At 40.2% G+C, this 26,924-nt stretch overlaps 1 protein-coding gene across 1 annotated transcript in view; it reads left to right on the top strand.

Moving 5' to 3' along the window:
• Positions 1-219: 219 nt before the first annotated feature.
• Positions 220-26,924, top strand: part of CACNG7 (calcium voltage-gated channel auxiliary subunit gamma 7) — a 70,607-nt gene continuing 43,902 nt past the window's right edge. The window contains exons 1-2 of the mRNA XM_040434706.1: positions 220-424; positions 14,549-14,635. Coding sequence (XP_040290640.1) covers positions 229-424; positions 14,549-14,635 — 283 coding nt within the window. The 5' untranslated portion in view covers positions 220-228. The remainder of the gene's footprint in view (positions 425-14,548; positions 14,636-26,924) is intronic.

Here is a 26,924-nt window from a genome sequence, read left to right as displayed (position 1 = left end):
CAGATAATGCATGGGTCTGGGAGGGCTATTATGTTTTTTTTTTAATATTTAGTATTTAGGTTTCATTTGCAAATGTCTATGTGTGAAAATTGTCCTGGCAACCAGAGGTTCAAAATATGAAAGTGTTAAACTTCACCACCAGTTGCATTACTAGTGCTATTTACATTGTTTTATTTTTCCCTACAGGTAACTGTAAAAAAAGTTATTGGATTCCTCCTAGGCCCTAGGATGAGTAACTGCAGCAGTCGTGCATTGACCCTACTCAGTAGTGTCTTTGGAGCGTGTGGTCTCCTTCTGGTTGGTATAGCTGTCAGCACTGACTACTGGCTTTACATAGAAGAAGGAATTGTCCTACCTCAAAACCAAACTACTGAAGTCAAGATGGCATTACATGCTGGACTATGGAGAGTGTGTTTTGTGGCTGGTAAGATGTTGAGAATGCATGTATGTAACTATTAAGCATGAGCCAAATTGGAATCTGAAAATGATCATATGCAACCTTCCATAGTTTCAAGAATGATATATTTTTATTATGGTTACCTGTATATTCTTGTAATAGTAAATACCAGATTTCTGGTATATACTGTATATATATATATATATATATATATATATATATATTTATTTTTATTTATATATATATATATATATATATATATATATATAGTGCAATAGTGTATTCCCTTACTGTAAGCCTGTAATAATCCAGATTTCCCCATTGATCACAGCTCATTGCAGGTGGTTCCACAGGGAGGGGGGGTCACTTTGTGATCTGCCTACTGTCTTAGAAGTAGGGATTGTCCAATCCAGGTCAAACGTTTTGAAGTTGTTTTTTTCAAGATTATGACTGTTTTGAGCAGCTCCGTTCTGGTGCACTGGCTCAGTTCTGTGATCTCCTGGTCCCCAGTCTGTTTACCTCTGGCTAGGGTATGGATGGGGTCATATACGTCACTGCAGCCAATGACTGGCCTCAGCGGTGATGTATCCCCAAGTGGCATGTGACCCAGCAGTGATGTGCTACCTAGAGACACTTCACTCCATTGACTGCAACAGTACATTTGACCACATCCATACTGTGGATAGAAGTAAACAGAGCTGGGATTGGAAGATCACAGAACTGAGTCTGAGAGCCAGAATAAAATGGTGTGGAGCAGGTAAGTATGAGTTTTTCAATAGGTACTACATACTCTGGGAGCTAGGTAAAAATACCCTAATCCTTGAGAACCTCTTTAAGCTTTCTTCTGGTTGCTGACTACACTCCATATAAATATTCACACAAATTACATTTCTATGTATCATTCGAATATAGTACTGTCTATACTAGTTCTTATGAAGCAGAGTGGCCTTTGGACCATGTCAGGCACAACAATATGGTTGTGACTACTAAATCAGTACCCTCTCTAGCGACATAACATACTATGCAAAGGGGGTTTGTAGGCACTCAGATAATAGAACTTTTAATGCAGAAGCAAAGATTGAACAGGACGGTAGAAAAATAAGATGTTAACAGGAACAGTAGGACACAAGATCAGCTAAAAGTAGACTACATTAGAAATGAAAATATTTTCAGGTCACAGTCAGCCTGAACTATCTAGCGGTAAAAGTATCTGTGATTTGCTTATGATTGGGAAGGGTAAAGATCCTCAAACAGAGTGACACTTTGGCAAGTAATAAGCAATTTAATGTGATAACATGGGGAGGTTGTCTATGACATTTCAAATTGGTTTATTGCACTTGAAGTGATGCTTCAATTTCCTATGACACCTTTTAGCTTGAGTGGATTATGCTGCTTGGTGTGGAGGAAAACCAGTGGCATAAGTGAGCAATATGATTGGATTTGAAATGATGTAATATTCTTCCAGCTATAGATTGCTCCTTCTGGTTTTGGAAGGCAAATACTGTAAGTTCAGTGCTGTATAACATAAGGATAAATTCTGAGACTTCATTTACATGGCAGATATGTTGATCAAGCCAAATATTACGTTTTTTTCTGTGTGATTTCATTTTGAGAGTTTTATTTTCAGTTTCATGATAAATTTTTTGACTTTTCAAGCTTCTCATGGTGTTGAACTCACATTAACCAGCCATTGATGCCTTTAAAGGGCTTGGTAGATTTAGAAAAACCTTTGGCAGCATGATCAAATACTGTATTTGCTCAGTAAACGAGTATTTAAGGGGGTGTAGAAAAAGGCCAAGAGTGCATGTAGGACATTTCCTCCGCCTATTTTGCCATGCATAGTCTAAGCGAATGGTTTGTCCAAGCCTATGATTAGGCACATATAGGTCTACAAGTGAATAATGGATGTGTATAATGTATTGACTATTGTATGTAGAATTTATTATTTCTATAGTATGGGTGCATGGCTTTAGAGGTAGTGAAAACTGTACAGAACTAATATTAGTTCTGTTTGTTCTTCCTTAACTTTTCTCTTGGGGCTGAGCTGAAAAACCACACAAACCTTTGGAAGTTGGAATACTGTTCTTGGAAGAAAGCGGCCATGTTTTTTCTAATCCTTTAAAGGAGTTTTCTTCAAATAAAATGCTAATGGCCTATCCTAAGGACAAGCCAACAATATTTTATTCTCGGAAAACACTTTAAAGGGGAACATTTGTAGCCAAGACAAGATCTGGAAAAACATGGACATCTTTGATAAATCTACTTGTAGATAGGTCAGGTATGCAAACCACCGGACCACAACCAAGGACTTGTAGGAACATTTATTTACCAGGACCATTGTTCTGCTGTGCAAAATTGCTTAAACTAATATAATCCATCTGCAAGCATCACCAGAAGAAAATATGCCAACATAAGTATTCCACAACATAAAATTGAGGTACCGTACTTTGGCATCATGAGCTGTGTTCTGATCGAACAAAGATTGAACTATTTGTCTACAATCACCAGGGGTATGTTTGGTGAAAAATAAAAAGTATTTCAAGAAGAACAAAAGCAGATATGTTACATGACAACATAATGTATAAAGTGTTATTACTAGATCGTATAACACCATGAACAAGCTACAAAATATGTTCTGCATGCCTGATAACTTATGGTACCCCAGCATCAATGGATATAAAAATAAAAAATAAAAAATATCCAAAGCAGCATGCATACTGGTTTCTTTAAACTGAAAACAATCAATTTAATAGACCATCATCAATACATTGAAATACTGAAAAACAACAAATTTACAGATCTCAAGAGCTTGAATATTGGGGAAATCAAACTTGTTCTCTATTTATCTCAAGATGGATAACAGGCTAAACTGGATGGACTTATGTGTTTTTTCAGCATTACAAACTATGCTACTTTTTTACTATGGACACTCACGGATGGAATTTCAGAAAAATAGCTTTTACCTAATGTGTAATAACTTTCAGTCTTCTGATCTATTCTTTTATATTAAACAAAATAAAACATATTCGGAAAGATGTATCAAGACTGGTGTTTTACAAAATGGTCTTTATTCTTTACCCTTTTGAAAAGTGGTGAGCAGTAAGTATAACATTCAAAGTCACAAAATTTGGCACAATAGCAGTATGCGCTACAGTTTGCAACTTTTTGGTGCCATTTTTCTGGTGCAGAGGGGAGGATAAATGCCTAGTGTTTAACATGGGGTGGTTAGTCAACCTGCAGAATCGGACGCCCATGATTAAATACTGATAACCTATCCTAAGGATAGGAAATCAGTATTCTACTCCCTGAAAAAAACTTCAAAGTCTATTTAACTAGAGGTAAAATTACCCATCAATATTGATTTCCTAGGTTTTTAAGCTCTTCTTATCCATCCTTAAGATGGTGCATAATACACCCGGAGGCCTATATGAAAGCCATACAACTCTCTCGAGTAGTTGATTGGATAAAAGAACCACCTCATAAATCATGGCCCATAATAGAGAATGCTTTCCTGTCCTCACCCATTAGAGCCCTCTTATTAACAGATAAACTACCTTCCTCACTTGGTACCATTCCAAACCCTCTCATTCGCAACACATTAAAAGTCTTGAGGAACTTCTCACCTTGCTCCAAGATCTTAAACCTGCCCTCCCCTCTTCTTCAGATAAAGGATATCATTAATTTGGCACCTAAAGACTTGAGAGATAGCTGTCCCCTGGCTTTAAGATCTCTTGAAACTTCTGTCTCTCAACTACTGGATCCAAATGGATGTATACTCCCGGACCCAGAAATCTGTAAAGTACTAACCACACAGATCCATAACCCGGTCCTCATGCGCTTCATCAGAACCGAATCTCTTCCAACACTATATGCTGGTTTGAGGAATTAATAAGCTGTAAGAAATATCCCTCTAAAACCATCTCCACAATATATAAAAATCTGATATCTCCCCCTATAGCACTCAAACCAGCAGTGATTGGTTTATGGGAAAGAGATCTCCAGCGAACCCTGACACCTCTTGAAATAACTAAAGCCTTAATTGCCCCTCATAAGATCTCCAGATGCGTTCGTATACAGGAGAATAGTTATAAAGTCCTTATGAGATGGTACAGAACCCCTGATATAACATGCCTATATAAACCTAATGCTACTGATATATGCTGGCGCTGCTCCAAAGCCAGGGGTTCGTTTTTTCACATCTGGTGGACATGTGAACTTATTAACCCATGGTGGCATAGCATAATAAAATTAAGCAACCAGATCTGCCAGACTTCCTTCTCCTGCTCACCAGATTTAGCACTGTTATCCTTGGGTATGAATGGAGTTAACCCTTCTAAGTCCTCACTCTTCTCACTTTTGATAGCTGCTGCTAGATTGCTATTACCAATTCACTGGTTGTCTTCCGAGGTCCCTAACTTGGAACACTGGATTAATAGAGTGGATCAGATCTACAGAATGGAAGAAATCTCTCATTGGGAATCTCGCACTAGACATGCTTTCTTCAGATTTGGTCTCCTTGGAGAGGTTCTAGGAAATTCTCTTAGATACCTCCCCCCATTACACTGTTTCTGGGACAATACCTTAATTATACTCTAACGTCTCTCACGCTTACACCATGTCAGCCTTATATCAGTCTTACATCAGTCTTATATTAGTCTGATCTCAGTGCTATCTTAGTACCCTGTCACAAAGTTAAACTAATTTAGTGTTACTGTTCATCTTTGTTTGACACTTGCCTTTATGTGGCCACACTGGCCTCTCTTTGCATTTACATCTGCAAGGTGTATTTATGACTGTTAGACATGGATACTGCATATGAATATCTTTATACTTTGTATATCAGTCAATGCTTTATTATGACTATTGATTGTAAAAATTGAAAAAAAAAACAATAAAAATTGTCAATATAAAAAAAAAAAAGATGGTGCATAATACAGTATGATGCTGTTTGGAGTTGTAATTTGCTTGTGCCTCGTATTGTAATTTTAGTCCCTTACTGTTTGTGGGGGACACTGACAATAGCAGCTTTAATGGTGAAGAAATTGACTGAGATAAAAAAATGCTGGCTGAGCTGGTAATTATTTAATCTCACATATCAAAGTCATCACAGCCTCTGAATAGTGAGCATTGCAGCATTGTAAGCTGCAGTGCAGTGCGTGCTGTTATTTCCTTGCTTCAATCGACCATGCAGTAGCTCTCTGACAGATCTGTATCACGTATTAATATGTCAGGGGTTTTATGGGCTGGATGCTGAATGCATCACAATAGCACACAGTTAAATTAGGATAATGAGGAGGCTGCAAAATGGACATATGGCAAATTAACAACGAGCTAGCTATTGAAATTGTCATGGGCCTATGTGAGTAACAATGTCATAAGATCCCCATCAAAAGCAGACATCTGACATCAGATAAGGAAGCTTATTTATCTGCAGGAAATTATACTGAGCTTATACTGTACAATGTTATTTCTATGCTATTGAAACGTAACAAACTATAGATTTCAAATTGTTGAATACAGGCTTCCTTGGCTGATTTAGCAACTCTCATAGAACTGAATAGAGATGGCCACGCATGGGCGTTCACCTATCCATTCACAGGAGCTTTAGGATGGGGCCAAGGGGCCCTTGTTCTTGATATAAGGCTCACATCTGTCAGACATTTATGACATATCCAGCGGATAAGTTAGGAAACCCCCTTTAAGGATTAGTTCACATAGTGCTTAATTGCATAGGTCAAGAATTGGACACCCATTATTTTAGCTCTTTAGTATAGTAAAATACATTTTCATTATTTCAATAGATAATGATACAAAGTCCCATGATAGATATTTTTAATGTATTTCCTTAGAATGAAGGCTCCTCACAGTTTTCTCAGCACTGAGGCACTTACAGCCCAGTTCAACAGGTGACAGGGAGCGTTAGTGTGCCAGCAAAAAATGAACAAGAAGTGGCTATAAACCAGCATTGTACCCCCTTTCTTCTCAGGATTGGTGTGGCTTCCATCAGTCAGACCCCCACTGATCACAAAATTATGACATATCCTGGTACAATGCCATCACTTTCTACGATTTCAAAATCTTTTATCAAGATTTTTTTTCCTATGTTCTATTTGCAGGAGGATCATGCTTCCAAAAGATTAATTTTTAGTAATCCATTAAAAATGATAATCCACCATCTGGATAATACTTTATTGGATTGGTACTATAATTTGTCTATGCTAAGTAAACAGATATAGTATACTGGGGCAAAGTTATTAATCCTGTTTAAAATATAGACAGTAGTGTTGAGCTAGTTGAAAAATCCGAAGCAGAATTCAATCCAAGTTTAGGAAAAATTTGATTTGCCACAATTTCCTCACGCTTCGTGGTAATTAAAGGGGTTGTCCGGGTTCAGAGGTGAACCCAGACATACCCATATTTTCACCCAGACAGCTCCACTAAGATAAGCATCGGAGCATTTCATGTTCCGATGCTCTCCCTTGCCCTGCACTGGATCACGCGGGGCAAGGGCTTGTTTGTTTACCTAGGCACACTGCTAGGTGGAGGCTTCCGCCCAGCAGTGTGTTAGGTGATGTCACCGGTTCTGACATCGCCGCTAAAGCTCGCGCCATCAGTGCCTGGCGACATCACCGGGCTCACTGCTGGGCGGAAGCCTCCGCCTGGTAGCCCTAAGGAGAGCTGGATCTCCAGAAAATGCCTTTGACCTGCTCATCTTGGTGGGGCTGCATGGTTGAAAATATGGGTATGTCCGAATTCAGCTCTAAACCCGAATTAAACCCTTTTTATCAATTTTCCTAAAATGGCGGCTGGAGTTGTCTTAGAAAGAAAAGTAAAAAAAAATACTCACCTCATCCACTTGCTCACGCAGAGGCAGTCTGCTCCTTTCTTGAGTGAAAAAGACCTGTCGAAGGACACTGAGCGTGATGACAGCGTGCTCCCAGCGTGATCACGTGGTGGCGTCATCACTCAAGAGAGGAGCCGACTGCCTTGGTACAAGCAAGTGAATGAGGTGATTTTTTTTTTTAAACAAAAAGGCCATAGTGTACTAGCATAATACTGTTTTTAACGGCCGTTAGACGGGTGTATTTCTGTCTACGTGGCCGTTAAAAATGGTCCCATTCATTAATAGGCTGAATAGGGTTTTAACATAGCAATTTGTGACAAATTAATTTGTTACAAATGGAACTTCTTGTGAAAATTCAGCAAAGCTACCAAATAAAATTTTTCAAAACTTTGCTCATCTCTAGTAGACAGTATAGGACGTCAATCTATAGTGCCAAATATATCACTGTGTGATGAACTTGGTGCATGGATAGGCCCATTTGTTAGGCTTTACTCCAACTATTGGTTGGTGTACTTTGCACAAAAATGATGGGGGTAATTTATTAAGACCAACATTTTAGGCGACGGTCTTAAGAAGCCCTTTAGAGGACAGTGTATCCACCAAAGTTACGTAGAGGAACCGACATTTCTTGCTGGCTTACATTTTTTACACCTAAAACATGAGATGGGCCTGCTGGCCCGTCCCCTTCCCTGCCCACGCTACGGCTTCTATTTTAGACCTAGCATGAGCAGTGAAAAGTTAGAGATTGAGGGGAAACTAACCTTTGCGCCACAATCTGCACCAGAAATACACCTAATATGTGTGTTTGCATCTAAAGTTTGTTTGTTTTGCATCTAAAGTCATGTCCATTCTGTTAAGCCGCCCTCTTTTTTCAAGTTTTACAACAGAAGCAAGCAAGCTAGGCACAGTGCATTTATAGCTCAAAAACTTAATGCAAAATTATGCATCTGAAGTGCAGCAAATTTTGCCATCCACCCATGTGACTTTGTGCCATTATTTACTGGAATAATTACAATGTATTTTGCTGTTCTAAAAAGCTAAAATGATGGCATTCTACTTCTTGAATATTAACATATTATATATCATATTAGTAAATTTGTTCCATTGTGTATAACTGAATGTGCTTGCGTCATAGTGTTAGTGAATTGTTATATTTACTTCAACCATTTTTATAGTGAAGACTTTTCTAGGAATATTTCATTCTGCTTATAGGTTCCATGTTCCCACGACAATTTCACACGACAATCTTAGTAGAGGAAGATCTAAACAATTTATTAAGAGGCGCATAACTCTTAATAAATTGCTATGAGGAAGGGCTTGCATGCCCAAAATGCTTAAGCAACAGTGGTTTTAATATTTTTCAACTATGTTCTGAGTAATTAAAGAATTAGTTTTTTATATGAGTGCTGGATCCATCCATGTTTTTCCTGTCTTAATAAATGTGTTGCATATTTGTGTGCCACAACTGAAATTTACACCAGCAGAAGATTTCTGGTGTAATGTATCAGCTTTCTGGGGCACATGTTGTTATATGAGTTGGACTGTAGAGGTCTTGCCCAGGGCCCACCTCTTCCTTCCCACTCCCTCTTTTGGTAAAGTGACAATTGTGTGGCAAAAAGTTAAAAAGTCACACATTTTGTTACAAACTTGCACATACAACAAAATTTGCAACTTTTCTACTCAAATGTGTTTGAATACGCTCTTTGTGATTTGCAAAGAATACCTGTATAAATAGATGAAAAATGCGCTTTCTGTGATGGTAGGTTTTTGTTTTTCAGTGTTTATAACTTATAAATTTTCATTTCTTGTGGTTTCTGGAATAACCCGTCATCCAAAGGAGCTGAAACTAAAATGCTCATTTTTCAAAATCAAAGCATCCAGTAATATCAATGAACCAAGCAGCAGTACAATTCTCTCTAGGGGCTAATGGAATTGGATCCCACATTCCCCTCAAGTCCATTTTAAAGGTTTTAAAAAAACTGATTGTTCCTTTATCATTTCAAATACAACTCATAAATACTGCTCCTTCTCCCTCAGAGGTCTTTCTTTGTAATCAGCCCTTGGCACCTCCCGTAAGTTGTAACCTTTGCATGTGCCCTCTCCACTTAAACCTATTGTCACGATCAGTGTGGGGGGGGGACTCCACACCGAACACAGGAGAGAAGAGGAACAGTAACTGGGCCTGGAAACTAGGGAAGAAACAGGTCACCTCCTAGACAACCCTAATCCGGGTCCTGACTACCTATCAATATGAATAGACCTTAAAGGTAGGAATATTCATATGCAGGATACCTAGGCCCTGATTTCCCTATAAGGCCCTGGAATAAGTTTAGGACCAGAGACAACCTATCCCTCCTCAGATGGACAAATGGAAGTCTCTTTCTCAGGCCCAGATACAATAACAGGGAATATAACAAATACAAACAAACGCAACACTTAACTTCTGTAGAGATGGAAGAACAGGAAAACCAGAGAAGACCTCACACCAGCTCAACCAAACCCAAATGAAGCTATCTACTGCATAGTCAGAAGGGAGAGGTCAGACTATAAAGGGTAGAAGTGATGACTACTGAGCAACAGCTGAGAAAAGGGAAGTGGTCATTAACCCTATCAACACTGAATAAAGAGAAATCAAGGAGGCAGTTAGATTTCTCCACCAGTCACCTGAGGGACCGTGATAGTACCCCCTTTCTACTGGTGACCTCCAGGCTCCCAGGTCCGACCTTGTCAGGATGGGCTCTGTGAAAGGCCTTCACCAAACGATTCGCATTAACATCGGCCGCTGGCACCCACATACTCTCCTCTGATCCGTAACCCTTCCAGTGGACGAGTTACTGGAGGGATCTACGGAGAAATCAGAAATCCACAATCCTGCTGATTTGAAATTCTAAATACCGTCCACTATCACAGAAGCAGGAGGCAAGGAGGTCGGCTCAACAGGTTTGACACATTTCTTCAACAAAGACTTATGAAATATGTTATGAATTTTCAAAGCCTGAGGAAGTTCAAGACGGAAGGCTACAGGGTTAACAATGGCAGTAATCTTATATGAACCAATAAATCTTGGGACCAACTTTCAAGAAGGTACCTTAAGCCTAATGTTTCTTGTGGACAGTCACACAGAATCACCCACTCTCAGGTCCGGACCATTCATATGTCTCCTGTCAGCCACACTCTAATACCTGTTGCCCATCTTTTTCAGGTTATTTAGAATTTTCTGCCAAATCAAAGACAAAGAAGAGGAAAATCGTTCCTCCTCAGGAATACCGGAAGTTTGAGAACCAGAAAATGTGCCAAACTGCGGATGGAATCCATATGCCCCAAAAAACGGCGACTTATCAGTGGACTCCTGTCTACGGTTATTAATGGCAAACTCAGCTAACGACAAGAATGAAGACCACTCCTCCTGATTCTCCGAAACAAAACATCTCAAGTAAGTCTCCAGATTCTGATTGGTGCGTTCTGTCTGTCCGTTCGACTGAGGATGAAAAGCCGAAGAAAAGGAAAATTGTACCCCCAGTCCAGTACAGAACACTTTCTAGAATCTGGAAACAAACTGAGTCCCCTGATCACACACCACATCAGAGGTAATGCCATGTAGTTTCACGATGTTATCGAAAAACACCTGTGCAAGAGTTTTGGCATAAGGTAGAGCAGGCAATGTTATAAAATGCGCCATTTTGCTAAACCGATCAACTACCACCAGGATCACAGTTTTTCCCGAAGAATTCAGTAAATCCGTGATAAAGTCCATGCACAAATGCTTCCAAGGTCTGGACGGGATGGGTAACGGAAGAAGCGATCCAGAAGGATGAGTATGTGTCACCTTAGCATGAGCACAGGTACAACAGGCTGACACATAGCCACCAAAATCTGTGTGAGATGAGATCGACAGTGCATCTACTCCCAGGGTGTCCAGCCAAGACAGTACAGTGATGTTCCTCAAATACCTTGTGACGTAAGTCTGAAGGAACAAACAATTTCCCTGGAGGACTAGAGTCCTGTGCAACCTCTTGGGCCTCCAACACCTTAGCCTCAAGATCAGGATATAGGGCAGATATGACTACCCCTTCAGACAAAATAGGACTAGCATCTTTAGAATCACCCCCCCCCCCCCCAGGAAAGCTGTGCGACAAAGCATCCGCCTTGACGTACTTAACCCCAGGTGACCCCCGGTAGGTGACAATGAAGTTAAATTTGGTGAAAAACAGCGACCATCTGGCCTGCCTTAGATTCAGTCGATTAGCTGATTCAAGGTAAGCCAGATTTTTGTGATCAGTAAGTACCGTAATAGAATGAATTGCTCCTTCCAACCAATGGCGCCATTTTTCAAAAGCCAACTTAATGGCCAGCAATTTCCTATTACCCACATTATAATTTCTTTCAGCAGTCGAGAGTTTTTTTTAGAGAAAAAAGCACATGGGCGCCATTTACTAGGTGAAGGACCTTGCGACAAAACTGCTCCCACCCCTACCTCGGATGCGTCAACCTCTACAATAATTGGCTGAGGCACATCCGGTTGCACCAAAATAGGGGCTGAAGCAAAACATTCCTTCACAGCAGAAAAGGCTTGTAATGCCACCTCAGACCAAACAGAGAAATCGACCCCCTTCCTAGTCATGTCTGTTAAAGGTTTAACCACAGTTGAATAGTTCAAGAAGAATTTACGGTAGTAGTTGGTGAATCCCAAAAAACGCATAAGTGCTTTCAGATTTTCGGGTCGATCCCAGTCCAACACCGCACAGACTTTCTCGGGATCCATACGAAAACCTGAGGATCAGAGCAGGTAGCCCAGGAATTGTTCTTCCTGAACAGCAAAAACACATTTTTCCATCTTCGCATACAATCTATGGTAGGATCTGTAACACCTGTCTCACATAATCCTTATGAGTCTCCATGTCTGGAGAATAATTTAGTATGTCATCCAGATATACAACAACAAATCTCCCCACCAGATGATGATATTATTGATAAAGTGTTGAAAATCCGCTGGAGCATTGGTTAACCCAAAAGGCATGACCAGATTCTCAAAATGACCCTCAGGGGTATTAAAGGTAGTCTTCCATTCGTCCCCCTCTCAGATCCAATTTAGAGAACACCTTGGCACCGACAATTTGATCAAACAAATCTGAAATCAAAGGAAGGGGGTACGCATCAGGGACAGAAATACGGTTGAGCTCACGGAAGTCCAGACATGGTCTAAGGGTACCATATTTATTTATTTTTACAAAGAAAAACCCAGCCGCCACTGGGGATTTGGATGGTCTGATATGACCCTTCGCCAAGCTCTCAGTGATCTACTCGCGCATAGCCTTTCTTTCGGGCTCCGAAAGACTATACAACTGAGATTTGGGCAGTTTAGCTCCAGGAATAAGATTGACGGGACAATCATACTCCCGATGCGGGGGTAACTCCTGGTTACCACTCTCAGAAAACACATCAGAAAATTTGAAAATGAACGAGGGTACAGTTTTAGTGGTGACCACAGAGAAAGACGCATTGAGACAGTTATCTATGCAAAAATCACTCCAATCGAGAATATGTCTCGCTTGCCAGTCGATTATAGGGTTATGTTTGCTTAACCATGGCAAACCCAAAACCATCGGTGCAGGCAGACCAGTCAACACATAACATGAGACATATTCCTGATGGAAATCACCCACTCTTAAATGGATGTCATTTACCACCAGCGACGGTGCAGAATCAATTGCAAAGACAGAAATGCTTCTCTCTAGTGCACTAGTAGTCAACCCATGAATACGAACAAACTGTCCATCCATCAATCAGGTTAACCCCAGACAATAAATACTTCGATTTCCACAGTTTTGGACTCTAGCGCCATCTCGGCAGACAGGAGAAATCGGTAGAAATCGGTAGGAGTTTTTCTTTTGTTTGCACCTTGGCACTGACAAATATTCACAAAATGTCCCTTTTTTCCACAAAAAAAACAGACTCCCTTCATATGACCAGAGCTCTTACCAGCAGTCCCAGGAGTAGCTCCCCCCAACTGCATAGGCTCTTTACAAGGTGTAACCACAGGTGTCTCTTTACCATAAGTGTCAAAGGAAGCTGCCACCTTATTTGACAGTGCGTCCTGAGGGTGAGGATCCCTAGACCTTCCACTTAGGCATCTATCCAGACTTACCACAAGGGACATAGCTGCTTCCAATGACTCAGCTTTTTCATGAAAGTCCAACGCGTCCTGCAGCCTCTCAGATAGACCGTGACAAAACTGGCTATGGAGAGCAGGATCATTCCACTCCGTATCCGTAGCCCATCTCCTAAGTTCAGAGCAATAGATTTCTGCTGAGAGCTCTCCCTGCCGTACACCACGTAACTTGGTCTCAGCCTGAAAGATCCGATCCGGGTCATCATAAATAAGACCCAAGGCTCTAAAAAAATGCATCTACTGACTGGAGGGATGGTGATCCGGTCAAGAAAAAGACCAAAACTGTGCATCATCCTTCAGCAAAGAAATGATCTTACCCACATGTTGACACTCATCTCCAGAAGAGTAGTGAAATTGTCACTACCCCCAGAAAATCTGTCCGGGAGGGAAACCAAAGGTTCAGGGCAGGCCTGGTACCCACCATCGGAACCAGCCGTCTGTGGTCTCTGAATCCGTAAGACTGTCGCATGGAGGTCAGCTACCTCCAATGACAGTCCTTGCAGCTGTTTGACCAGTGCAGACATAGGAACCATAGCTGCACTGACCTGAACGAAATGGCATTTTTTATGGCGGTAGATAATGTCATGATCAGTGTGGGGGGGGGGAACTCCACACTGAACACAGGAGGAAGAGGAACAGTAACTGGGCCTTGAAACTAGGGAAGAAACAGGTCACCTCCTAGACAACCCTAATCCGAGCCCTGACTACCTATCAATATGAATAGACCTTGAAAGTAGGAATATTGATATGCAGAATATTGATATGCAGAATATGTCAAAAGCAGAATACAATTTACCTAAATTCACTCCAAAATGGGCGGAAAAGTATCAAAATTGTTTGATAGGAGAGCTGACCAAACTTTAGCTTTCTTAGTTTCTGTTCTCATTTGCAACATGGTTTACGTTTATAATGCATAGTCAATGACAATGAACCCCACTGACTTACTGTGGGAACCTGTTGTGGTTCTAACATTGTCTTCGTCATTTTTAAGGGCTAAATAACACTGCATGCTGTCCTACTCATGCCATGTAATCCGAGGCAGATAAAAGATAGACAGTTATTGGTTCTATTTGGCAAGTGGGTCAGTTCTTACTAGTGATTTCTGTGACTAATGAATATTTAACTGTATTTATTGCAGGTCGAGAAAAGGGTCGGTGTGTTGCTTCAGAATTTTTTCATGGACCAGATACAGATATAGTGACAGAAAACACAGCAAATATACTCAGTAAGTTGAAAAACCTCAGTCTGTAAATTTAAAAACGTAATTTGTATTACGATTGAAACGTAACAAAAATAATTTCTTTTATGACATTTCAGAAGACTATTAATTTCAGAAGAGAGTGACTGTGTATAAAAAAGACACACTATGTACCAGTGTCTAGATCCCCCTAATGACTTCTGAAAAGTTCAACATTGAGGTTGAACTGGGCATTTTTTAGGACAAAAGAAGATCATATGTATTTTTAAGATCACAGATATAATAATGTAAATAATGCATATAGGCAAGAGGCTATCTGACATATATTCTTTCTTCCACCACAGACCAGTCGATCTTCAGAGTAGTGTATGATGCTAGTCTTCTGCCCAATTCAAAGTTCTACTCTGAGGAAAGGTCAGGTACAGAGAGCCTTAAGATGACAGCTTCAAGTCTAAGTGGTGGTGTTTGTGTTTGATATATGCTTATAATGGTTATTATGCTGTATATCTGTTGTTATTCTGCATGGTTATACTGTATGTGGTCCACACTTTTTTGGACATTGTACCACAGGTGTTTACATTTTGTACCTAATATCTTTGACACATAAAAATGTAATATAGCAAAAAAAGTCCAGCAAAGGTGTAGATCCTATCCGCATAATTTGCTGTACTTGGCTTGATATTATTACATATAGTATATAGAGTTTTATGTGTCAAATAGGTGATTGTATAGTGTTTTTAAGTAGGGATAGGTTAGTATCTTGGAGGAGTTATGTATAAGGAAATAAAAAATAATGCCACTGGTATAATCGATTGGTTGTTTTAGAAAGTTTTGACCCATTCAAACGGTTTATTTACTAGGGATTAGATTTATAATATATACATGTTGGTTCAGGAAGAATAAAATATGAGTGCACACTTAGTTAAAATTCATTCAGATGTAAGATACTGCATTGAAAATTCATGAATTATTTTAGAGATATCTTAGTTCTTCTTGAAAAATGGTCATATGGCTGTTACATATTTATATTATGAATTGATGAAAGCATAGTTTTATTTCATGTGTCAAGTAAACTGCAATTCCAAATTAGACTTGATTTCAGCTTGAAAATTATAATCAGCATTTTTAATATAGTACATCAGTACTGAGCATGCTCTACAGAAGAATCATTCGTCTTGTCTTCTTCTCTAGTGTACGCCCCGTCAGTACAAGCAAATAGCTAACCTCAAATAATACCATTAATGTGTTTAAGTACTGTAAATTACAATTTATAGTAACGTACAATTAAATTTTTTCCACAATGAATAAGCAGAAAGGCGATAGATCTGTTTCATACAATAGTTTAAAAACTAGGACATGTGGCTATGGAGGAAGACAAAGCAAAAATGATTGTATTCCATTTATAAACCAATAAATCTAGGTGGTCCTTTATTACATTATTAAAGCATCTTTTAGATCAGTCTATTTTTGGGTATGACACTGACTGAGAACATTTGCTAACATGCGTGAGGCCTTTAATTGGATTTGCCTGTTCTGTATATATTATACACAGGTGAATCTCAATAAATTAGAATATCTTTGAAAATTTAATTTATTTCAGTAATTAAATTCAAAAACTGAAACTCATATACAAACCGGATTCCCAAAAAGTTGGGACACTATACAAATCGTGAATAAAAACTGAATGCAATGATGTGGAGGTGCCAACTTCTAATATTTTATTACGGAACATAAATCACGGAACAAAAGTTTAAACTGAGAAAATGTACCATTTTAAGGGAAAACTATGTTGAATCAGAATTTCATGGTGTCAACAAATCCCCAAAAAGTTGGGACAAGGCCATTTTCACCACTGTGTGGCATCTCCCCTTCTTCTTACAACACTCAACAGACATCTGGGGACCGACGAGACCAGTTTCTCAAGTTTAGAAATAGGAATGCTCTCCCATTCTTGTCTAATACAGGCCTCTAACTGTTCAATCGTCTTGGGCCTTCTTTGTTGCACCTTCCTCTTTATGATGCGCCAAATGTTCTCTATAGGTGAAAGATCTGGACTGCAGACTGGCCATTTCAGTACCCGGATCCTTCTCCTACGCAGCCATGATGTTGTGATTGATGCAGAATGTGGTCTGGCATTATCTTGTTGAAAAATGCAGGGTCTTCCCTGAAAGAGATGACGTCTGGATGGGAGCATATGTTGTTCTAGAACCTGAATATATTTTTCTGCATTGATGGTGCCTTTCCAGACATGCAAGCTGCCCATGCCATACTCACTCATGCAACCCCATACCATCAGAGATGCAGCCTTCTGAACTGAGCGTTTATAACAACTTGGGTTGTCCTTGTCCTCTTTGGTCCGGATGACATGGCGTCCCAGATTTCCAAAAAGAACTTCGAATTGTGACTCGTCTGACCACAGAACAGTCTTCCATTTTGCCACACTCCATTTTAAATGATCCCTGGCCCAGTGAAAACGCCTGAGCTTGTGGATCTTGCTTAGAAATGGCTTCTTCTTTGCACTGTAGAGTTTCAGCTGGCGACGGCGGATGGCACGGTGGATTGTGTTCACTGACAATGGTTTCTGGAAGTATTCCTGAGCCCATTCAGTGATTTCCTTTACAGTAGAATTCCGGTTTGTGGTGCAGTGTCGTTTAAGGGCCCGGAGATCACGGGCATCCAGTATGGTTTTACGGCCTTGACCCTTACGCACAGAGATTGTTCCAGATTCTCTGAATCTTCGGATGATGTTATGCACAGTTGATGATGATAGATGCAAAGTCTTTGTAATTTTTCGCTGGGTAACAACTTTTTGATAATGCTCCACTATCTTTCTGCGCAACATTGTGGGAATTGGTGATCCTCTACCCATCTTGGCTTCTGAGAGACACTGCCACTCTGAGAAGCTCTTTTTATACCCAATCATGTTGCCAATTGACCTAATTAGTGTTAATTGGTCTTCCAGCTCTTCGTTATGCTCAAATTTACTTTTTCCAGCCTCTTATTGCTACTTGTCCCAACTTTATTGGGATTTGTTGACACCGTGAAAATTGGAATCAACGTATTTTTCCTTTAAAATGATACATTTACTCGGATTAAACGTTTGATCTGTCATCTACGTTCTATTACAAATAAAATATTGACATTTGCCATCTCCACATCATTGCATTCAGTTTTTATTCACAATTTGTTTAGTGTCCCAACTTTTTTGGAATCCGGTTTGTATACTATAGATTCATTATAAATAGAGAGATCTATTTTAAATGCTTATTTCATTTAATCTTGATGATTATGGCTTACAGTTAATGAAAACCCAAAAGTTAGTATCTCAGAAAATGACAGTATTATATAAGACCAATTAAAAAAATATTTTTTTAATACAGAAAAGTTTGCCTACTGAAAGGTATGTACAGTATATGTACTCAATACATGGTTGGTGCTTCTTTTGCATGAATTACTGCATCAATATGGCATGGCATGGGGGCAATAAGCCTGTGGCACTGTTGAGGTGTTATGGAAGCCCAGGTTGCTTTGATAGCAGCCTTCAGCTCTTCTGCATTGTTGGGTCCGGTGTATCTCAAGTTCCTCTTGACAATACCCCATAGATTCTCTATGGGGTTTAGGTCAGGCGAGTTTGCTGGTCAATCAAGCACAGTGATACCGTGGTTACTAAATCAGATATTGTTACTTTTGGCAGTGTGGGCAAGTACCAAGTCCTGCTGGAAAATGAAATTAGAATCTCCATAAAGCTTTCTAGCAGAGGGAAGCATGACGTTCTCTAAAATTTCCTGCTAGACAGCTGCACTGACCATCACTGACTGGAATCTACACACTGGACCTCAAGCAACTTTGATTGTGTGCCTCTCAACTCTTCCTCCAGACTTTGGGACCTTGATTTTGAAATTTACTTTAATCTGAAAACAGGACTTTGGCTCCTGAACAATAGTCCAGTCCTTTTTCTCCTTAGCCCAAGTAAGATGCTTCTGACATTGTCATTGGGTCATGAGTTGCTAAACACATGGAATGTGACAGTTGTAGCCCATGTTCTGGATACACTTGTTTGTGGTGGCTATTGAAGCACTGACTCCAACCATAGTCTAGTCCTTGAGATAATCCTTGTGAAGGCTCTTCATTAGCACTTTCCTAACAATCCTTTCAAGGCTGTGGTTATTGCTGCTTCTTATCCACTAGTGATGAGCGGCAGGGGCTATATTCGAATTTGCGATATTTTACTAATATTTTGTAGAATATCTATCATACATTTGTGAATTTCGAGAATTCGAGATTATTTTATTGAATGCAAAGAATCGGCAATGAAAAAATTACGTAATGCGAATTCGTAACGCGAAGTACAGGCGTGGGTCACTTTGGCTACATTTTTCAAGCTAGTATAATTTTCCTGAGACTGGAGAAAATAGTTGGCACGGTAGAATATTAGAATAGCTTTATATGCAGATAGAGTCAAGTGCTCCAATATATTTGCGATTGCGCTAATCGGCAGTGATTAGAATATTTTTTCGCAACTTCACATTTTAGCAGGTCTGACTACAGATTTATTGATTGGTGCACTAAGTATTGTTGTGAACTTGACATTGCTTCCTTCTCATTGGCCCACAAGCAAGAAGCAAGGAGGAATCGTGTTCAGATGATAAAAAATGGCTAATATTCGATATAACGAAAATATAGCACTATATTCTAAATATTTGCAAATTCTCTAAGTGGCGATATTCGCGATAAAAATTTGCTATTAGAATATTTGTGCTCAACACTACTGTGCACCATACTGAATTTCTTCCACACTTTTTCCTTCCACTCAACTTACCATTTATATAATTGGATATAGCACTCTGTGAACAGCCAACTTTTTTTATCCATGACTTTTTGTGGCTTAAAGGGCTTCTGTCACCCCCAAACAGCAATTTTCAGTATTGAACTTAATATAATTGCTAATGTAGGCAGAGTCCATATATACCCCTCTTACCTCTGGCTGTGCTTTAAATTCTTTAAAAATAGTACTTTTGTGATATGCAAATTTCTTCACTACCAGCAAGTTGGGCGGTTACTAGCTGGTAGCCGCCGCATCCTCGGTCTAAAAAAATGCCCCCTCCTCCACTTGATTGACAGGGCCAGCGAGGGTTCTCCTCCTTCCGCTAGCCCTGTCTGCAGCTGAAATCCCGCGCCGGCGCCGTACCGGTCCTCATTCGGCGCTCTGAGAGAAAGACGCTCGCTTGGCTGCTCCCTCCTCAGTGCGCCTGTGCCGATGCCGTCAGCCCTACACCCGGAAGAGAAAATGCCGGCATCGCTGGCAAGGAGGCGGAGAGTCCGGTGACGTTGCTGGATGCTTGATTCAGGTAAGTATTTGCCTAGTATGCAGCCACTACAACCACCAACGAAATGGGGTGCCATTATTTTACAAAAAGTATATTTAGACACACTATACCACCAACGCTTATAAATAATAAACCCATAATTAATATATATATATATATATATATATATATATATATATAATTAATAAATATATGTGATATATACACTCACCTAAAGAATTATTAGGAACACCATACTAATACGGTGTTGGACCCCCTTTTGCCTTTAGAACTGCCTTAATTCTACGTGGCATTGATTCAACAAGGTGCTGATAGCATTCTTTAGAAATGTTGGCCCATATTGATAGGATAGCATCTTGCAGTTGATGGAGATTTGAGGGATGCACATCCAGGGCACGAAGCTCCCGTTCCACCACATCCCAAAGATGCTCTATTGGGTTGAGATCTGGTGACTGTGGGGGCCATTTTAGTACAGTGAACTCATTGTCATGGTCAAGAAACCAATTTGAAATGAATCGAGCTTTGTGACATGGTGCATTATCCTGCTGGAAGTAGCCATCAGAGGATGGATACATGTTCTCATTCTGTTTACGCCAAATTCGGACTCTACCATTTGAATGTCTCAACAGAAATCGAGACTCATCAGACCAGGCAACATTTTTCCAGTCTTCAACAGTCCAATTTTGGTGAGCTTGTGCAAATTGTAGCCTCTTTTTCCTATTTGTAGTGGAGATGAGTGGTACCTGGTGGGGTCTTCTGCTGTTGTAGCCCATCCGCCTCAAGGTTGTGCGTGTTGTGGCTTCACAAATGCTTTGCTGCATACCTCGGTTGTAACGAGTGGTTATTTCAGTCAACGTTGCTCTTCTATCAGCTTGAATCAGTCGGCCCATTCTCCTCTGACCTCTAGCATCCACAAGGCATTTTTGCCCACAGGACTGCCGCATACTGGATGTTTTTCCCTTTTCACACCATTCTTTGTAAACCATAGAAATGGTTGTACGTGAAAATCCCAGTAACTGAGCAGATTGTGAAATACTCAGACCGGCCCGTCTGGCACCAACAACGATGCCACGCTCAAAAATTGCTTAAATTACCTTTCTTTCCCATTCTGACATTCAGTTTGGTGTTGAGAAGATTGTCTTGACCAGGACCACACCCCTAAATGCATTGACGCAACTGCCATGTGATTGGTTGACTAGATAATTGCATCAATGAGAAATAGAACAGGTGTTCCTAATAATTCTTTAGGTGAGTGTATATATACATATATTTATATATGTGTGATATATATATATATATATATATAAATTTATATACACACATATATATATATATATATATATATATTTATATATATATATATATTTATAGGAGATGAAAAACGGACAGCACTCCAGATAAAAGATAGTGGTGTTTATTCACCCATGTGGATGGCAACGTTTCAGCTCATACAAGAGCCTTTTTCAAGCAATGAACACAGTGTAAAAGTGGGGTATATATGGTCCAACCCCTATTACATCACAAAATAATCAATTAGTGAACATGTGTACATAAAGTGCAGATAGTGCATATATAGAAAAAACAGCATATATAAATAGCAGTGACATATACAACAGTGTCAAAATACAACACTGGTGTATGCAAAATACATAATAAAGTGAATATAATATCACATAGAGATATAATGATCAATTAATAAAAATCAGGTGCACATAAAGTGGGAGGGACTAAAAGAAATGATGCCAGAAGGTGGGGGAAGCGACGACATACCCGGTTCCATTATCCATACCGTACATGTCATGTACCGCCACGTCCGGCGTTCGGCTGGAGACAGTGCGCAGGCGCCAAGTCGCCTGAAGATCACGATGTGACTACCTCAAATGACGTAACCGGAGCATGCGCACAAGTGTGGAAAGGCTTCGTCGGCCATCTTGGAAAAGGTACAGATGCCCACATGTAGAGGAGAACACAAATACCAACCCGCATCAGCGGTATAATGTAATGTATTGTCCTCACATATGGTGACGAGAGTACAAGCAAGACAAAAAACACTTAGTCAGCCATAATAAGACTAAACAAAACAAAATGCCTCATCGATGTGTGTGCGCATAACCTAGTGTTAGACAGGATAGCGCAACACGGAGACAGTGCCGTGTACCTAAATGTGTACCCATGGGGGACAGTGGAAAAGTTGCAGCTAAGAAAAGCTGCACCTAACCTCACAGATGGATGAAATGAGATAATGCACGCCGCAGAAACCGCAGCGGACATACCGCATAGAGGCCACTATTCCCCAATGGGGACACATATAGTATAGGACACACAATAGGAGGCAAAATGTAACAGGCATAACTAAAAAAATATATAAATAAAATAAAAACCATCACAGAATAAGGGCATATTAACAAATACGGTAACCACCGGGTACGTCTCACTTCTCCAACCCGCAGCATCATTCTTGTCTGTGAAAATAAAAACAGAAAGTAAAGAAATGGCTTAATAGTGTTCATAATACACTATGTATCAACAGAAGAAAGACAAATATCGCATAAATGACAATGTGGGGCAAACTACTCCTCTAAGCATATATCCCCGGATTGTAATCCACATTGAGCCCATTAGGTCTCAAACTATTGAGAGTGTAGATCCAAAAGAGCTCTCTTTTTCTAAGGATCAACACCCTGTTGCCCCCACGTCTTGGCATGGGTACATGGTCAATAGCCCAACATTTAAGGTCTTTTTCGGAGTGTTGAAACTCCGTAAAGTGTTTGGCAACAGGGAGGTCCTTTCTTTTTTTGCGTATAGACAATCTATGATTGTTCAACCGCGTTTTGAGATCCGTCGACGTTTCACCCACATATAATAATTTGCATGGACAAATTAAAACATAGATAACGTAATTGGAATTGCAAGTAAGGTGAAATCGAATCGGATATGTAATACCAGTAATAGGATGGACAAAAGTGCTGCCCTTACCCATATATTTACAGTCAATACAGCAAAGACAGGGAAAACTACCCTTACCATGTACAGTTAGAGAGGTTTGAACAGACTTGGACCTAGGTCCAATATCTGCTCGGACAAGTTGATCACGCAAATTTCTGGACCTGCAGTACGAAAAAAGGGGAGGGGATCTAAATTCTAAGATCTCACTGTGACATCCACCCAAAATCCCCCAATGTCGTTTAATAATACGGTTGATTTCCTCACTCTGTTCAGTGTACTTGGAGATAAAGGGAATCCGAGAAGTAGATCTATCGGACGTCCCCCTCTCCAAAGTACTGGTCCTATCTAAGCCACGAACCTTGTGTATATGGGAATCAAGAAGTTGGGTGGGATACCCTCGTTTTTGAAATTTCCTGGCCATGTTATCCAAAGCCAGATCCACCTGTTCAGGTTCAGAAACTATGCGTTTGACCCTAAGGAATTGGGAAAAGGGCAAATACTTCAGCATGCTACGTGGATGACCACTGTTGTAACAAAGGAGAGTGTTTTTATTCGTGGGCTTAGTGTATAACTGTGTATGCAACTTGCCCTGATTGTAGATGACTGTAGTATCTAAAAACTGTAACACAGTGTCAGAATGGACCAAGGTGAACTGAAGGTCCCTATTGACACTGTTAAGGAACAGATGGAACTCATCGAGTTGGGCAACACTACCCGTCCATATGAGGAAGATGTCGTCGATGTATCTCCACCACCGCAGCAAATGGCTGCGGTGGTGTGACACATGGACGACATCCTCCTCAAAGCACCTCATAAAGATGTTTGCGTAGGTGGGTGCTACGTTCGATCCCATCGCCACGCCCCTTTTTTGTTGAAAAAACGTTTCCTGGAACAGGAAATAATTCTGTCTTAGACTGATCTGTAGTAAATCAATAATGAACTGTCTAGCAGCTGTGGAGTGAGTTGAGGAACCCAGCATACGTTCAATGGCACCTATACCTAGATCGTGATCAATCGAGGTATATAAAGAGGTGACATCAAAGGATGCCAGGTGGACCTCATGGACACCAGCAAAATCAATCTTATCCAACTTGCACAGGAAATCAGTCGTATCTTGTATATACGACTCAGCCCCTGTAGCAAAGTCATGCAAAACCTTGTCAAGGAAGATGGCGATGCGACTAAAGATGGAGTCCGACCCGGACACAATAGGGCGTCCGGGCGGATCCTCAAGTGACTTGTGCCAATAAATTTTTTTCCTGTATCCTTGTCTTGGGCCAGCCCCTTTTACACCTTTTGTTAGTAAATAAAAGGTGAGCAGACTGGGGAGCGCGGAGGGAGTCTCTCAGGATTTTCAAGGAAGATGGTAACACGTGTGTTTGTCTCTGACTGGGGCTGAGGCAAGGGGGACTCACCTTTTTCCTTACACAAACTTTGATGCGAGATGATTACAACTATTAATAGGCTAAAAAATAAAAATGGGTCGGTAAATAAGGAAAAACTGAAAGAAACTTCAATAAAAACCAAAAATAAATAAATAAATGGATTAGTAAAATAAGAAGACCTGTAAACAGGAGAGAAAAACAGATATAACAAACTTCAGTTACAGACAGTCCTGCTATATACATTGAGATTCAGTAAAAAGTTAATTTTACCGTAGCCCAAAACGCATACAAAAACTAAAACCTTAGGAACACATACAATTGTATAGGACTGAATTAACAAATCAATGTCTTAGAGGGTTCCCCTGAAACCGTACAGGAGAAATTCTACCCACCCAGTAATTGAAATGTTAATTTGCCCCCAGCCCCAAACAGCTTCAGATTCATTTTACCAGAGAAGCAGGATTTAACATCACAAGGTCCCAAAACCGGTTTCTTTCACATTTTAACCGTTCATATTGTGATTTAAAATCCACCTCACTGACAGATGACCTCGGCTGTTCCTGGGGTCTCTGCCTTTGCAAAGAAGCATGTCTGGGACCATTGCCCCATCGTGTTGAATAAACCACTTTACTTCTAGGTGTGGTTCTGGGGTACTTAACAAACCTGTGTCTGTTGCCATTAGCAACGTTACAATATCGTGCAATGTGCCCGTATTCCCTGCATGCAAAACAAAGAATACCTCGCCTCCCTGCATAATACCTTGTCTGGGCACATGGCGATTTGATTTGGCGCACAACATTAACCATATTGAGTCCACTTACCACGGACTCATCTGAGGAATCTTCTGGCCTTGTGTTAATACGCTCAACTCCGGGGTCAGACACATTGTCCATCTCCATCCCTGAGTCGGTTCCACTATCTGACCCACAATCCTCAGACTTCTCCATACTTACAGCCCATACATTGCCTCCAATCCCAGACACATTACTCTCCAACGGTTGTTTCAATAACTCTGGCAATTCCCTTACAGCACCCTGTGCTTGCATCAGGCGTTCAGATAAACATTCATTCTCCTTGCGCAGCTCAGTATTACACCCCACAGTACATTCATAATTAGCGCTGGCTTCAGCTGCCTGCTGGACAAGAGTTCTCAATTTAACAATTTCCACTTTTAAATCTTCCACTTCTCCTTCCAAACTCAGCTTCAGCCTACAAGACTCCTGATATTTATCTGCTATCCACCCAGCAGCAAAAATCAGAGCATACTTGCCTTTCCTTTTGCGCCATTTTTTGGTACCGATCAGGTTTGCTACACAATTCTGGGCCTGCAGCCATGGATCAGTAGATCCCTGCATAGCCTGAAGAATGGCCGCCGTGTCCTTTAACTTTGCTACTTCTTTAAAAATACTTTCCATTGCACAAAAACAAACCCCACAATGGTTGATACAAAAAACAAAACACTAGTACCAATTTCTAGGAGTTGTCCCAATACTTTTGGCACAGAACCTTTCTACACTGTAGTACCCGTATTAATTATGCCAAACAAGTCTACAATTCAGTGTAACAGCCACAGATATACAAACATTAAGCAGAATCATCAACTATAGGACGATTTCACCACTAAACTGCCACTAATGCTCACACAAGGATTCCTGTGTCAGACTGGTCACTGAGCTATAACATAACCGAACACTCAACCGATATCCAGCATAAAACTTATCAACACAAAATAAAACTGTACATAGAAAGGTTACAAAAAGACAAGATAACTATTCTGGACAAAACTAACATTTCAGGCAAAAACAATCAGATCGCTTTCCATAGTCAACTGACTAAAATGGCCGCCAAGCACATGGTAAAGATGGCCTCCAAGCACATGGTAAAGATGGCCTCCAAGCACATGGTCATCACACAGAGGAAATCAATATAGTGTGTACAAAATGCAACAATAAAAACAGTTTCTATATTCCCTGTTCCCTACTCCCTGAAACCAGAGCACAACCTCCACTCTGTGGGTGATTTACAGGTTAACAATATAAAAATACTCTAAATGCTGTCTCTAATGTACAAACACTAAAACCAATTGCTGCCTCTATAAACCTCTATAAAATTGCCTCTTACAAAATCAAAGTAACAAAAGTTAAGAAGTTACAAAAAAACACAATACCCTGTCTACTTCTCATCATACAATCTCATCATACAACCTCTGTACAATCAACTCACAAGGGAAAAACACTTACACACCCCCTGATGCAGCAGATAACAACCATATACACAATAGGTTCTTTTTAAGTAGATTTCTTTCCTGATATCAGCAGATTGGAGTACGCAGATTTAAATTCCCAAAGAGCAAAACTTTCTCAACAATGAGAGTAAGGAAAAGGATATTACCTTATGCCGGCCTTTTTTGCTTTTTGAAAATTAAGCTGTGTCTCCTTTAAGTTCTGCTAATAACGGGGAAAAAAATTAGCTTTCTAATTCGTGGTCGCCAACTGTTGTGGTAAATATTAATAGTTGTAATCATCTCGCATCAAAGTTTGTGTAAGGAAAAAGGTGAGTCCCCCTTGCCTCAGCCCCAGTCAGAGACAAACACACAGGTTACCATCTTCCTTGAAAATCCTGAGAGACTCCCTCCGCGCTCCCCAGTCTGCTCACCTT

Source organism: Bufo bufo, chromosome 1, assembly GCF_905171765.1.
Source record: "Bufo bufo chromosome 1, aBufBuf1.1, whole genome shotgun sequence".
Lineage (NCBI taxonomy): Eukaryota > Metazoa > Chordata > Amphibia > Anura > Bufonidae > Bufo > Bufo bufo.
The sequence above is the reverse complement of the archived record's forward strand: the minus strand, read 5'-3'. Positions and strand labels throughout refer to the sequence as shown.